Source organism: Mus pahari, chromosome 9 (assembly GCF_900095145.1).
Source record: "Mus pahari chromosome 9, PAHARI_EIJ_v1.1, whole genome shotgun sequence".
NCBI classification, from domain to species: Eukaryota; Metazoa; Chordata; class Mammalia; order Rodentia; family Muridae; genus Mus; species Mus pahari.
The window spans coordinates 44,802,540-44,817,836 of record NC_034598.1 but is presented as its reverse complement, the minus strand read 5'-3'; the positions used below and the strand labels follow the sequence as shown (position 1 = coordinate 44,817,836).

The window sequence follows — 15,297 nt, the reverse complement described above, 5'->3', positions numbered from 1 at the left end:
CTCTGTGTAGCCCTGGCTGTCCTGGAACTCACTCTGTAGACCAGGCTGGCCTTGAACTCAGAAATCTGCCTGCCTCTGCCTCCCGAGTGCTGGGATTACCACCTCCTGGTGCATGAAAAGCTTTTGTTTTTTTTAAATTAAGGCTGAGGATGTCACTCCGAGGGACACATGCCCAGCATATGTGAGAATGGTGATTCAAACGCAGGGCAGAAGCTCACTACTGTGCAATGAGGAGAGAGTTCCTGCAGCAATGGCAGAGGCAGAGGAGAAAGCAACCTTCCACAACAGCCCAAAATCAACCATGACAAGGTCCTGGGCCACAGAAGCTGCCAGTCCAGAGCCTGGCCACTCCCCTGACCTAATCCCTCCGACCAACACTGGGCTCCAAAGGGGCAAGAACAGAAACAACCTCCCAGGCAAAACACACACACACACACACACACACACACACACACACACACACACACACACACCCCAGAGACTGCTGTCCCCACCCCCCCACACACCCCAGAGACTGCTTGTCCTAGGCTATGACTGAACAAGATAGGGACTTCCCCAGCTAAGGTAGAGCTAGAGTAACCCTGCCCAAGGACTCAACAGGAACCCTGGGAGCCCACATTCCCACAGGGGCACCAGATGGGGGTCCAGCATCCCAGAATCCTGTCTGGTAGCCTGTCCAGGGAGCAGCTGGCCACAGCCACTTACCATATTGACCATAGGGGAAGTCCGGCTGGGCTGTTGGGGGTTTGCTCATGTCTGGGGCAGCCTGAGACGGAGGTGGTGGGAAGGCCAGTGGGGCAGCCCCTGGGGTGGCAGGTGGAGGAGGGACCCCTGGAGGGGCAAACTGATCAGGGGGTGGGGGCGGAGGACCATAGCCAAAACCTGTAGGGAAAGGAGAGCAGGGCATGAAGAGTCGGTGCCAGCCCCAGAACCGACTGAGTATAGGGCCAGTGTCCACCTAGAGCATCCTACCAGACACTGCGCAGGCTGGGACTCTGCCCAGGGCCATTATCCCAAGGAGACAGCTCAGACAGGCTGCTCAGGACAGAAGCAGACCAGAGCACCAAACAGTAATGTACATAGCAAGGAATTCTAGGTGAAAACTCTGGAAGCCACAGCTAGCCACTACAGGGCCAGGATGCACCTACTTACTGAATGTCTGTCTAGCTGCAGGAAGCCCTGGCCTCCACCCCAGCATCTGAAGAAAGAAGCCACCACTGACCACAGTGTCAGAAAGGCTGGCCGCTTGAGCTGGCTGTGTCTGCTAGGACCAGGCAAGCTAGGCCAGGTGAACTAGACCTAGGCCACTGTTGTGCCTTGGGCAGTGTGTGGGGGTGGGGATCCTGGCTCAGCTCCTTCCCAGAGTTCTACCATACCCTAACTGCAGTCTATAGACATCACTGGCCTAAGCCTACACGAAGCACAGCCCAATAATCTGAGAACCTCCCACGAACTCTTAGCCAGTCCTGGATGGATGACAGTTGATATGCTGGGACTGTTCCAAGGGGATAGCACTCACTGAACTGTGGTGGGGCACCATAGCCCTGTGGGAAGCCCTGTGGTGGGGGGAAGCCTCCAGGAGGTGTGGATACAATGTAGGAGGTGAAGGGTGGGGGCGGGGGCGGGGCTCCTCTGCCCGCAGGGGGTGGGCCATAGCCACCTGCAACACAAGAGTAGAAAAAGGTTGGAGTAAACCCTCTGGCACAGCCTAGACCCAGGTCCCATCCATGGTCTCCTCCCAACTCCAGTAACCCAGTGCCCACAGCAACAGGCCTGGAGTGTGCAACTGGCCCCTTTCCACGCGACTCACCAATGGCCTGTCCTGCTGGCACCCACATCCCTAGACAGAGAACAGAAGGGCAGTTAGTCTTCAGTGACTGACCGTGGTGTTACCCAGGAACTCCTGGTCTCATGCACAAGTTTCTCAATAGGTCTGAGGAGGGAAGGTCTGTCCACAGCTGGGATCCCAACCTCATAAAGAGGAGAACCCAAGCAACAGGACCCGGCTCTGCTGCACCAAGATGGCCTGCGCCCTCACACCATGAGTCTCACACACTCCCTTAAGCAGTTCTTCCCAGAGCAGCAAGGAAAACCCGACATGTCACTGCGTCATCAACTGGGTCCCAGACACAGAGATCCGATCCTTGCCAAGGCAGGACCAGCTAGAGGCAGCTGAGTCTCTCAGATGAAGCCCGCCCCCATCCCCATCCCCCACAGGCCCCGTGCAGGCCAGGACTGGGAGGTGGCACAGAATCGGCAGCAGAGGGGATGCAGCCACCTGCAGGGCCTGCAAGAGAGCAAGAACACACAGTGGCCAAGGAGATGCCTTGTACAGTGGCTTGGTGTCGGGGTGATGGAGGTCTGCCATCCTAGCCCTCTGAGACTTAGGTAGGAAGACCGCAAAGTCCAGGGCTAGCCTGGGCAACACAGTGGTCCTGTCTCACTGTGAAGGAAGGGAGAGGAGGAACTTGTCCTGAGGCTATGGTGTCTGTCTGTCCGCAGTAAACGTCACCGAAGCCTGGGAGCTGAGCGCATGCCCAGGATAGAGGGAACAAACCCTTATGTTCTACTTAGGTCAAAGAGGGAATCCTAGAAACAGGAGGGGTCACCTGCAGACTGGGGCCTCCTAGGCAGCCACTGTCAAGCTCCTGTGTTTACTGTTGCCAGCCAGGGACTGGGCACAGGAGGTGACACACTTAGCCAAAGTGATACCACATGCTCCTCAAAGGGTAACTCAAGAGTCACACCACATGCCTCCTACAGCCGGGCTCCTAGGCAGCCGCTCCTGTGGCGGGACTTGCCCTACCACTGGGGAACAGAGAAGCAGTCACCACCTACAGGATGTGCTAGCAGGAACACCACCACACCTGTGCCTTACCTTGTGGGCCATATCCTTGCTGCCACGTTGGTGGGGGCTGGCCCGCCCAGCCGTTGGCCGCACTGGGCGCCACGCGGCTGCCCCACTGGCTGGCTCCTGGCTGTCCTGGTGCTTGATTCTTGCTGTCCCGAGGTTCAGCCCGTTTAACCTCCACCTAAACAAACCAAGTGCACTTTAGGGAGAAGCCAAGGTGGCACCCCTGCCCTTCAGACACCCATGGTGACTTACGACTACACTTAGCGCCTTATGACTTAAAGTGAGTACTTAAGATAAGCTTACTTAGGCCAGTAAGTTTCTTTCTTAAAAAAAAAAGTTTGCTCTTTTATTTCTTTTTATAAAAAAAAAAAAATGTTTCTCAGGTACAACAGACGCATCTAGAAGACGCCCTGTGCCCCCCCCCTTGCAAGGAGCAGCAGGAGGCCAAGAGCCCTGGGGAGACAGCCAAGGGGGGCACCAAGGGGTACCCTGCTTACAGAGAAGGCAGTCTCCTTGCACCCAAAGAGCCCAGCCACCCCCCGCCCCCTGCATACCTGAGAAACACGCTGGCTTTGACTCAATTATTGAAAATGTCTAGTGGAAGATAAAGACTTACCTTCCCCAGGCTAATGCTTAAAGAATCTCAGTTAACTCAAAGGCATGTCAGAGGGATGATGTAAGAGCCTTACGATACAGCTAACAAAAAGTCAACAAACATGCAATAAAATGGACATTGGGATCAGTAAGCAACCTTCATACTGTGTTTGGCAGCAGCCCAGCCCTGGCCCAGCAAGGGGACAGGGGACAGCAGACAGGGGCCCTAACAGAAGCTGGAGTGCATGGCCTACTTAGGCCAAGGTGTGACCTCATTCTCGAGGGCACACTGACTACTCAGCAGCCCCTGCCCAGGCTGCCTGTGTCCCCAGGCTTAAGCCCAGAACACGGCCCCAGTAGTGCCTTCGGGCAGGAACTGAGCACTGTGTTTGAGTGCTTAGTGTTTTGCCAGCAGAAGCACAGCCCCACCCCCACCCCTGCCAGTGCCCAAGAGCGGTCTGATGGTGGCAACTTGGGAAGCAGATGCTGTAAGCTGGGGCAATGTGAAAGCAGGGACACAGCTCTGAGTTAATGAGCCCCTGAAGCCCCTGGGGACTCGTCCTGCTGACAGAGCAATGTGTACCCAAGACTAGAGGAACTTGGGCTGTGGCTTCTCAGTTTGGGCTAATCATCATGCAGGCCCAGCTCTGGACACTTGGTCCCCCAGACGCTGCAGTGTCCAGTGAAGGCCAGCAATGGCAGGCTGGGCTCTCTAGGGGAGAGGAGCTGAGGCTAGGGACCCTCACACTGCACACAGCATTCTCAGATCACTGCCGTGCTCGCCAGTCTGCATGCTGGCTTCAATCGAGCCTGCAGGAAGTGTCAAAACAAGACCACCCCATTTCACTGGGGTCTGTCTGGGAGGAAGAGAGGAAGCCCAGAGCCTGGGACGCTGCACGGTCCCAGAGCTTAAGATTTCCTTGTCCCTCTGTATTTGGGCCCAGCACAGCCAGGCAGCCACAGGAGTGGCAGGTAGATCTAGTCTCGGGGCTAAGGCCTGCCACCACTGGGTCAGTCATGCATGCTAAGGAGGCTGAAGTGGACTTGAGAAGGTCTGAACGGGAACCCTGCGCATGCAGCTACAGAGAGCTGGGGCCTGGAATCTCGGGAGCCCTGGGCCTGCCCTGCCCACTCTGGCAGCAACACAGTATGAAGACGGAACACCAAAGGTCACTTGACTGCACGTGGTTAAGTGCTATCAGAGCATGTGGCTGGTCCCGGAGTTTCACAGTAAGTGACCCGATAGAAAACCAATCCTTCAGGATGTTTCAGTCTCTCTCGGTTTGGAGCTGGACCTCAGGCTTGTGGAGGCTCCTGCTCATCACATTAAGGTCACTGTTACACAAGGGGCTGGGCCACATCTGAAGGAGTGGTCATGGAAACCAAGCCTGAGGCAACACTAGGGTCTCACTGAAGGCCCCCACCTCCCAGGGTCTCACCCTCTACCCCATCCCCCTGTCCAGGGGCAGCGCCCCATGGATGTCCTGCAGGGAGTGCCCACTTCCCAGTGAAGCCCCTCGTTGCCTAAGGCTTGGCTTAGTCTTAAGGTAAAATAAAACTACAACTACACACTTTTTTGCCCATGATGTCGTGAAAATGCATGTTGACAGCCTGGTCCACTGATTGTTCGTCCTCGAAAGTAATAAATCCAAAACCTAGCCAACGACGAAGAGTGAATCAAGGTAGCAGGGCGTGTGACACAAAACAGGATGATGAACAGTATCAGGGCGCCACAGGGTCGAGCTGGGTCTCAGACAAAGCCCGTGTACAGAGGGGCTATGGCCCAGAGCAGGTTGGGGACAGTGGGTGACATTCACCCTTCTCCAGGCTGAGTACAGCCATGGGGAAGAGGGGTGCCTGGGAGGTGGGGGTGTGTGTGGGTGCTCTGGCTTTTCTGAAACCCAGCTTTTCCCCTGGGGTTTGCAATTTGCTTCGCAGCTAGTGCTGACAGCAGCCCCCGCTGTTCTAGGCGGTACCAAGTGCAGTTCCTATTGCGCCTCACCAGGCTTACCCAACACTGTTGGCTAAGCCCGCGGAGTCCTATATCTAACAGTCCTACTCCTCTATGCACAGACAATATAGGTAAATAAGGTAAATACAGTAATACACAAAGATACAGGCCACAACGGGTTCCAGCAGGTCAAATTCTGCTGTCAGCAGCAACAGCAAGAGGCATGGTGTCATCAAAAAAAAAAAAAAAGAAAAAAGAAAAAAAAAGAAAAGAAAAAAAAAAAAGAAAAAAAAAGTAAAAAGAAAAAAAAGAAAATTTCAAAGGAAAAAAAATTTAGCATTTCCCAAACACAAGAAAGTGGCAGTATAAACGAAGTTTGGTTGGTCTGGGGCAAGCAAGCGCGGCCACCCGACTAGGGGCAGGAGGGAAAGGGTCTCTGGTCTCCACCGAGGCCGAATTGAACACTAACATCCTGCAGCAGCGCTCAGGGACCTCAGGGAGCAAAGGGTGAGGGGGCTCCAGACAGAAGGGCTCCAAGAGAACTAACTATAGCGGACAGAAGGATGTGTGACAAGGGTCCCTATGCACTGCGACAGGGAAGCTGGGAAGAAGTGGTCTAAGGATAGGACCACAAGCTGAAGAGATGGGGTACTGGGGCTGAACCAGGAAAGTAACCCTAAGAGGATACGGGCAGGAAGAGATGGGAACAGGAAAGAAAAGGCAGCTGAGGAATCAGGTGAGATGGGACAGGCAGGAGGGCCAGGGCTCCTGCTGTCCTACGCAGATGCTGTGGGGCAGGAGAGAGGCCAGATGGAATGCCCAATGCTGGAGGTGAACTCTAGCAGAGCTGCAAGGACAAAGGGACAGAGGAGAGTAAAGGACACTGGAGACAGGGTGCTTGGGGACCAAGAGGCAGGGGACAAGACAGCCTGCTGTTGAAGTCGGCAGACATGAAGCAGGAAGGAGAGGGAGCTCCGAGACCCTCCAAGACCCTCGAGGAGTCAGCAGAGTCAAGACAGGAGGTGCTGAGGGGCCTGCTGACCCAACCCCTGCTATCTGCCACCCAATGGGACACTTCCAAGCCCCCAGAGGACACAGGCCCACACGCCAGCCCCAAAGCTCTTGGTCCAGCTCCTGCTGCCCCTCCAGCATTGGGTCAACAACACTAGCTAGGCCTGGCTAGGCCGGGTGGCGGGAGGGCGGCAGCAGCTGTGCCAGCCTTGGGCGGGAGCACCTAGGAGCTGCCCTCAGAGTCCCGCACACCGAGGCTTCGCAAAGTCAGAGGCGGCATTTGGAACACAACATAGTGATGAAGACATGTGAAAAGTTGACATTCTCTCAAACGGCGGGAGTGTCTGAAGCCACCGGGCTGGCTGGGTCCAGGCACAGTGCAAGAGGCCGTGGGTCGTGGGGGAGGAGCCGGGGCAGGCTGTCTACAACGCTGTGTCAGAGGCAGCAGCGGGACAAACACCCTGAAACTTCGTTTACACCCCACGGGAGCAAAGCCGCTCCGTCCTCTGACTGCGGGCGGGCCTGTACCTGTGTGACTTAACTTAGCACCTGGAGAGAGATCTAGAGAGACATCGTTAATCACAGACAATCACAGAAGAGAGGAGACAGCTTACTTAACGGTACCATATTCTATGACACTACGTACGTCATTAAGCATGTATGTCTACCGTAAATTAAGACTAAGACTTAACAGCTAAGCACACAAGTGAGCAGTGCGCCCTGGACGAGTGAGGAGGCTCAAATGGCAAACTATGCTCCTGAGTGGTGGCGCACCACGAGCGCCTGAGCGGCCATCGGTGACAGGGACATGTGCATGAAGGCTGTGTGTGTTGAGGGATGCAGGGTGTGAAGGGAGGGTTGTGTGAGGTGAGGGTCCTGTGGCGTGGAGTACTATGGTCCAAACGGATGCTGAACCAAAAATGAGGGTAACCAACAGCCAGGAAAAGGGCCAGAGAGCACGGCTGTCTCCCGCTCCTGGGCCCGTGTGTGAACTGAGTGCCGGCAGCTAGGGCGGTGGTTGGATAGAGGCTAGGGGCAGTCAGCCCGGCAGGCTAGGGCAGCTGGATGAGGTAAGGTGCCTGTGCTTTGGAGGACCTTTACAGACAAAGCTGTGCTCATCTTCATGTGAAGGGGGCAGAATGTCCGGAGGGGAGGGGAGCAGAGCATGTGATGTGAGTAGAGGTCGGAGACTGTCTGGTATGTGGCCCAATGGCAGTGGCTGTGCAGCATCTGACCGTGGCCTGTCTAGGGCGAGATAGTTTGCCATCTGAGGGGAGGACATGGGTCAGGATGAACGGGCTTAGCCCTTACCTCGAGGCCGCTGCTTCTCCGCGTCATAGATCATAACCACCTCTGTGACCTGTGGACAGAGCGTGATTGAGGCAGGCTTTGTGGAGGTAGGTGCCACAGACCCACTCAGCCCACTCCACAAGGTCGCTGGGGACCAGCTAAAGGAGAACTTTGCTAAGGCAGGCCAGCAACTGTGGGGGCTGCATGCCCCAGGTGGGATGAAGTCTGATGGACACACACTACCCAGGGTCACCAGGACGCTGCCATGCCTGCTAACATACTAGTGCACTACCTAGCAGTTTAAGCCAAGCTGTCTTGTCTGCCCCAGCTAGCTACTCAAATCCCCACATTGAGCACAGGGTTCCACCCTGTGGAAGGCACCAGGTGAGACAGTACACACAGCTCAGTACCGGGCCAGCTGCTCCTATAGCAGAATCCTCTGTGGGCATAAACGCACGTGTCCAAGTGGCTCAGAGGCCCTGGTCTAACTAGGGCCAGCTGCCTGACCATCACAAGGCGGCATACATGCCTGTGAGGCACGGCCAGCTCCTCACTGCCCACTGACCTCCTCTCCTTAAAACCCCAGGCAGCACTGATGGGGAGAAGCAGGTGTTAGGGCATGGCAGGAGATGGGGCAGCCATGATGGCACAAGGAGCTCACCACTCCAAACTTCTTGAAGTACTCCCTGAGCTCCGTCTCTCCACAGTTGTGGGGAATGCCCCCGACAAAGATCTTGTTGGATTTGCTGCTGTCGCTCCTGGGTCCTTTCTGCTATCAAGAAGGAGGGGGGTCAGTGACTTCTGAGGGATTACCCCCCCACACGGGTTGGCTACCACACAACCCTTTTCTGTGGCTTTGTACTTCTTTCTGAGATGGTCTCACCATGGCCTTCAACTCATGGCAGTCCTGCTGCCTTGGGCTCTGCAATGCTGGGACAGCAGACTGGCCCCTTGTATGGCCTTCCCTCGCTGATTTGTTTTGTTGAGGCAGTCTCACTGTGTACTTCTATACCTGAAACCCACTCTCACTCCAGACCAGGCACCTGCCCCTGCCTCCCATCCCCACCCACTGCTACTCCAGCTCATATGCTTGAGTCAGCTAAAACCAGACCACATCCTGAATCTGCATGACTACTCTGGGGATTCCAGTAGGGAATAGACCTGCAGCACTTCCTCGGGCACTACACATGTTGCCTTGGACCACAAGAATGGAAGGTCTGTGGTCAGGGCAGGTACCTGTGGGCCTGCGCTTACCACTCAGGACTGCTGCAGAGGTCACCTAAGAGCCAGTCTCAAACCAACAGAAAGCCTGTACTCTTAGGCTGGCAGGATGGCTCAGTGGCTACAGGTACTTGCCTCTGCAGTATACATCCCAGCAAGGGAACTCAACGAAGTTGCCATCTGCCATCTACATGCATACTATGACATTCATGTCCACAGACACCAAACATAAACAAAATTTAAAAAGCCAGTTAGGAACAGTAACAGCAACAAGCCTGCAACAGGTCTGAAGCAGTGGGTCTCTGAGTTCGAGGCCAGCCTGGCGTACACAGTGAGTTCCAGGACAGCCAGGGTTTTACAGAGAAACCCTGTCTCAAAAACAGACAAAACAACCTGCAATGTGAAGACGGGACTTCTGGCCTTACTTTTTATATTTTTTAGTGCTTGGGACAAAACTGGAGCCTTCTACAGCCTAGGAAGCACACACCAATGACCTACATTCCCAGTGCGGATGGGGATTTTGGCAAGGTTCAAAAAAAAAAAACAGAAAGGCAGTCTCATGAACACCAGCTGGGTGTGAAAACCTGGGAACACAGGGGACCTGACAATGCTTTGGCAGTAGAGCAATCATGGAGGACCTTGCCCCGCCTCCACTGCTGCTCCCGCCTGTGGCTCTAACCCTGTCCCCGGTGAGGATAGCACAATCAAGACTGAACTGAGCTAGCTGTGGTCGCACAGGCCTGTCAGGCTACCATGTGGAGACTGAGGCTGGAAGATCCTAGGTCCCAGGCTGGCTTGGGCTTCAGTAAGATTGGAGAGCAGGGAAGCACACCACTCTGCTAGTCACTGTGCGCGTGCCCAGGGAGGAGCTCGCGTGTGCAGTGCACCTCAGCAGTCTGGCCCACGCTGAAGAGTCACAGAGTGAGCCAGCCAGTGCCATGGTGTGGACAGCAGTCCCCACCCCCACCGCCATTCCCCGAGGCCTGTGTGAACAGCTCTAAGACAGCAAGCACACTGCTGTGCTAGGCCTTCAACCTCTTGGAACTGACTTTCCTAAATGAAAGAGAGGGTGGGGCTCTTGACCATCACAAGCTCACTAGGTCTCGTCCAAAGCACACCAGTCAGACAGAATGTCTTAACGGGAAAGGGCTAGAGACACGGCTCAGCAGATAGAGGGCAGGGCTTGAGTCTGAGCACCCACATGGTGATTCAAAACTGTCACAACTCGGGGCTGGTGAGATGGCTCAGTGGGTAAGAGAACCCGACTGCTCTTCCAAAGGTCCTGAGTTCAAATCCCAGCAACCACATGGTGGCTCACAACCATCCCTAACAAGATCTGACTCCCTCTTCTGGAGTGTCTGAAGACAGCTACAGTGAACTTACATGTAATAAATAAATCTTAAAAAAAAAAAAACTGTCACAACTCAATCCGAGGAATCTGACCACCTCTTCCAGCTCCCAGGGCATCAGGCACTCAAGCAGTGCAGAGACATAAAAGCAAAGAAAATGCCCACAAGCAAACGAATACAAATACATCTGGAGAGTAAGTGGGGGATGGCAGCCTGCAGCTCTCGTCCCAGCGCCAGCTCACCTAACAAGCAGGCTGCCATTCACAGCGGAAGCAGACCCCTCCCAGGCAGCCATCTCTGCCTGCACAGCTGGCCCGTGTGGACGCGAAGGCATAGCCTGCTGCCAGGCAGGGACTGCCAAGGTGTGGAGCAGGGTTTCAGGAAACACTGGCTCCACTCAGCATGAGAGCAGCTGGACAGGTGGTAGGCCCTGCTGCTAAGGGGCTAGGAAGACTGTGCACCCAGCCCAAGGTGATGGTCCTTGGCTCTCAAGGGCTGCAGCATCCTCCAGAGTCCCATTTCCCTTAAGTCAGCGAGCAGAGGGGGAAATGGTGACCACCCTCTAGCACGACAGAGCATCCAGCCCAGCCCAGCCTTACCCAGCCTTCCTTGGGCCGTGTTCGCTCTGGCTGCATCCCCCGAGGTGTGCAGGGCTTTGGGTCGATCTGTGGGAAACGTGAGGCCAGAGCTATGAGCAGGAAGCTACCCCGTCAAGGGCACTACGCCCGTCACACCCCAGGGCTCACACCTAAAGGGTCTACCCTCTAATACACCCCGCCGACAATAGCCTGAACCCTACAGCCAACTAATTCAGACAGGTGGGCAAAGATGGGAGGACCCATGAAGTCACTTACATTTCGGCCATCTAGGGTGTGTGGTCTGCTGGCCAGCACTGTCCCCACACAATTGGGGTCTTTAAACTTGACAAATCCAAAGCCTCGAGACTGGTTGGTGGTTTTATCTTTCATGATGACACAATCCACAACCTCACCATACTGGGAAAAGTAGCTGCGCAGAGTCTCTGCTCGGAGACAGGAACAAAGGCAACACATGTCCTAGCACACATGTCCTAGCACACACGCACACACACACACAAAACCACACACAACCATGTATACAAGCACACACACGGACCCCCCCACATACACACACACCAGCAGCCTCACCCAAGCTGCTTGGCAGCTAACTGCTGGGGAGAGGGCCCAGGGTCCGAGGTGATGGATGGCCCTGTGCTAGAAAGGGTGGACTAACTGCCAGGAACAGGAGGGCAGGGCCGGACAAGCACAACACCACCAGCGCACACTGACTTTAGAGCAAGCTCTGCCAAGGGACACAAGGCTAGGTTCACAGGCATCAGAGCCAAGCCCATTCATGGCTGGGACACCACAGCTCCTACCTTGAGTGGTACTCCAGTCCAGGCCGCCCACAAAGAGCTTCCTGTAGGGAAAAGAGGCTCAGAGTCAGCTGACCCTTTTAGGGTTGTCCCACACACACCAGGCCCACAGGAAGAGGGATGTGCTCAGTCAACCTGTGGGCCACACAGAACTCAGTGAAGGACTTCCAGCTTCCATACTATGGCAGGTAAGATATCCCTTTGCTGCCACAGATGGCCCTGTCAGAGCCATGACAGGATGCACTGCCTGCAGCTTCTGCCGAGACCTAACCACCAGGAGAACAGCCTAAGCCCAACTAGATTTAAGACCCTAGCCTAGGACATGGTCTCATGAAGCTGCTGGACAACAGAGCCTTAGCAGTGGCCAGTGTCATGCCTGGGGCCCATATCCATACAGCGCCATCTCCAAGGCCAGCTTCGAGAAGCAGCTGTATCAGATGGCCCTTGGGCCTCAGCAGTGAGCACTAACTCTGTCACCTGAGGCACTCAGGCTTCATCCAATCCATCCCCAGCTCTGGGTCATGAGGCATGGCCCAGCAGGAGAGCCTGCCTCACCCCCAACCCCATAGCGGCCACACTGAAGCTCTGCTTGCCAACCCTATAGGATACTTGGGGCAAATCTCTGAGCAGAGGGGGTACCCGGAGCCAGCACCACCGTCAAACTCCAGCTATAAGAAACCTGCCCCTTAGTTGGGCGTGGTGACACACGCCTTTAATCCTAGCACTTGAGAGGCAAAGGTAGGTAAATTTCTGAGTTCGAGGCCAGCCTGGTCTACAGAGTGAGTTCCAGGACAGCCAAAGATACACAGAGAAACCCTGTCTCAAAAACCAAAAAATAAAATAAGGGAAGAGGGTATAGGGGACATCCGGAATAGCATTTGAAATGTAAATGAAGAAAATATCTAATAAAATAAATTAAAAATAAAATAAAACCTGCTCCTTTTATAGGAAATGTTAGAACCTCTATCCTTTGCCACCCATGGGCAGTCAACTATAGCATAGCAGGCTGGAAACCAGAGGGCCCTGTGCAGGTAGGCATATTACCGCCTTGCATGCAGTAACTAGGCCCTACATGTGAGCCAGGAGCTTTAAGACGCGAGAGTCCTCAAGTGGTCCAAGTGACCCCCGCAACAAAGTCCCACAGTAGAGGTGCCAACCATGGGTAAGCATGGGTGACCACACAAATCCCTTCCTTCCCAGTTGTGGAAGAAGTGCCCTGTCCTGGCCTCCTGAAGCCAAATCTTTGCAAACGACCCAGCCTAGGCAACTAACTGCACAGGTGGCTCAGGGCCTGGCCTCATTAACATAAAGCCATGCCTCCTCAAGCCACAGCAATGCCACTGAAACCAAAACACAGCAAGCCCTGTGACAACACCAGCCACTGGCAGCGGGACTTCCTAACCAAGTAGGAGGCCACAGGGCACAGGAGAGGAACCGGTCAGATGGGTCCCGGCTCTGGGCCCAGATGCAGTTTCAGGTACAGACACTGGGCAAATGCTAGGTGTGGTGGTACACGCATGGGAGAAATCCAGCACTCAGAAACTGTGGACCAATGAGAAACTGGAGCCCACAAAAGGCTTTTTAAAAAGGAAAGAGAAAGAAAGGAAAGCACCCATGTCAACAGCACACAGACATGCAGAAGGTGTGAGGAGTGGGTTGAGGTCCCCGGCTCTTTTCCTGGCTTCAGGCAGCAGAGTGCATCCACACCCTGCAGTGCCACAGGCCCGGCCCGACGTGGGGCCTGAGGGGACATTACTGAGGTTGCATACCACCTGCTGAGGAAAGCTGGGCTTCTGGCCTGGGTGCACAGAGGCTTTCTGCCGGGCTCAGCAGAGTCCATCAGGTAAGACAGGCCCATGTTCACAAAGGTTCTAGAAGTTTCCAGGGTGCAGATTTCAATTCCTTTATGGCTGAGGTGACGACAAAGTATCCAATCAAGTGAAAAAGAGAAATGAGAGCCAGAGCCCCAGCTCCCAGCGAGTCAGCACCTGCAGACTGGGGACTAGAGAGGCCACTTAGCTCTGCAGGACAGACTATGAGTGACAGCCAACAATCAAGGCGCCTCCAGGGGGAGCTGGTGGACTCCTCACTCCTGTGCAAACTGCCATGTTTGGGTACCTGCACCCCACATCCTGCCGTTGAACCCAGAACCTACAGCCATCACTTCCCTTCAGGCCCCAGAAGCCAGAACAGAACCCTCCCAGACTTCCAGCAGGGCATGGTGGAACCCACGGCACAGGGATGAGTCTGAGAGGCCCAGCCCCTGCTGCCTGTCCCTAGGCTGGCTCCGCGACTCACCTATGAGAACACAGAAGCCCATGAGCCCCACAGACAAAAGTGACATGAGGATGTGACATGAGGGGCCTCATCTCTAGTGATTAACTTCCGCTGGTGGTCCCACCCTCCCAGCTGGTCCTCAGTGCACATGGACTTGTCACATGGACCAAACCACAACCTCAGTTCCTAAGATGGCAGTCCTTAGAAAGAAACAGTAGTGTGTTAGAGACACCCTACTCTGCCATGGCCTCCTGGGCCCCAGTCCTGTGTCCTGTACCTCTCTTCCCCAATGCCACTCAAGACAGAGGCCCTACGTCTAAGTATCTTTAGAAAGGGTCAGATCCGCAAGAGCCCTTGGGGAAGCAGCTCAAACCCTGGTCAGGCTCACAGCAGGCACCTGCAACACAACATCTACAGCCTCTGGACTGTGGTCAGGGAGCAAAGGCCTTGGGTAAAGGCAGCCTGCTATGGCTGGCAGAGAAGTGACAACAGTCACCCCATCAGCGGCTGTTCACGCCCGGCTCTTCTGAACACAGGGAACCTTGAACCATCGTTCAGCACCACACAGCCAACAGGACACACACACACTCACACACAGAAAATCACCCCAGCAGGTTCTCTGTCCCCTCTGTCCCCCCAATCAGCTGTGTCAGAAGGAGCAACTGCAGCCAGCCTGGCTGGGGTCTGAGGCGCTCCAGGGCTCAGAGCCAGGCAGCTGGCTCCTAGGGCAGGGACACTGAGCAGGGGTGGCCTCTAGGTGGGACATACATGAAGGATGAGCTCGGCCCTTTCTCTCACAGGCCTTTCACTGCATCCCACCTTCTGCCATCGGTGCAGGAAGGCGCTCAGCCCAACCTGACAGGCCCAGCATTCACATCACGCACAGGCTGCACACACCCTCATCCAGGTCAGCAGAGGAGCCCTAGGCCACAAACCCAGGCCTTCCTGGAAAGACCTTGCTGCCAGGATACCTAGTATGCCTGCCTTTCATTCTCCAGGTGACAATGACCACAGTCAGATCAATCTTTCCCACCAACCTGTCCCACAGGCCTGTCACTGGAAGAGCTGGAGAACAAAGTTGCCTGGGCCACACAAGAGGACCACAGGAACCTCTGCTCAACAAGGGCATGAGCCCGATACTCAGGGTCCAGATACAGCCCTCACACCTGACAGGCCACTTGTGAAAGCTCTAGCAGGCACACACACCAACCGCCTGCATTGGCTGACTTAGCACCAGAATGCAGAAAATCACACTCAGGAAGCAGTACCCACTTCTACATTCCAACTCCAACCCTCCAGGCCACTAAGCCTGACAACCTTGAAAACACACACACACACACACACACACACGGGGGGG

The 15,297-nt window shown here is 55.1% G+C and overlaps 1 protein-coding gene across 5 annotated transcripts in view; it reads right to left on the bottom strand.

Moving 5' to 3' along the window:
* Dazap1 (DAZ associated protein 1) overlaps nt 1-15,297 on the bottom strand; it is a 23,889-nt gene that overhangs the window by 3,295 nt on the left and 5,297 nt on the right. For 2 of the 5 annotated variants that reach the window (XM_021204800.1, XM_021204798.2), the window contains exons 2-11: nt 11,667-11,707; nt 11,125-11,291; nt 10,870-10,935; nt 8,362-8,472; nt 7,722-7,770; nt 5,021-5,103; nt 2,879-3,032; nt 1,811-1,840; nt 1,520-1,660; nt 706-882 (exon numbers count right to left, since the gene is read on the bottom strand). In XM_021204800.1, coding sequence (XP_021060459.1) covers nt 706-882; nt 1,520-1,660; nt 1,811-1,840; nt 2,879-3,032; nt 5,021-5,103; nt 7,722-7,770; nt 8,362-8,472; nt 10,870-10,935; nt 11,125-11,291; nt 11,667-11,707 — 1,019 coding nt within the window. Of the gene's footprint in view, nt 1-705; nt 883-1,519; nt 1,661-1,810; nt 1,841-2,878; nt 3,033-5,020; nt 5,104-7,721; nt 7,771-8,361; nt 8,473-10,869; nt 10,936-11,124; nt 11,292-11,666; nt 11,708-15,297 lie in introns of those variants that run through there. The other 3 variants (XM_021204801.1, XM_021204802.1, XM_029542258.1) reach the window with 2 other exon arrangements.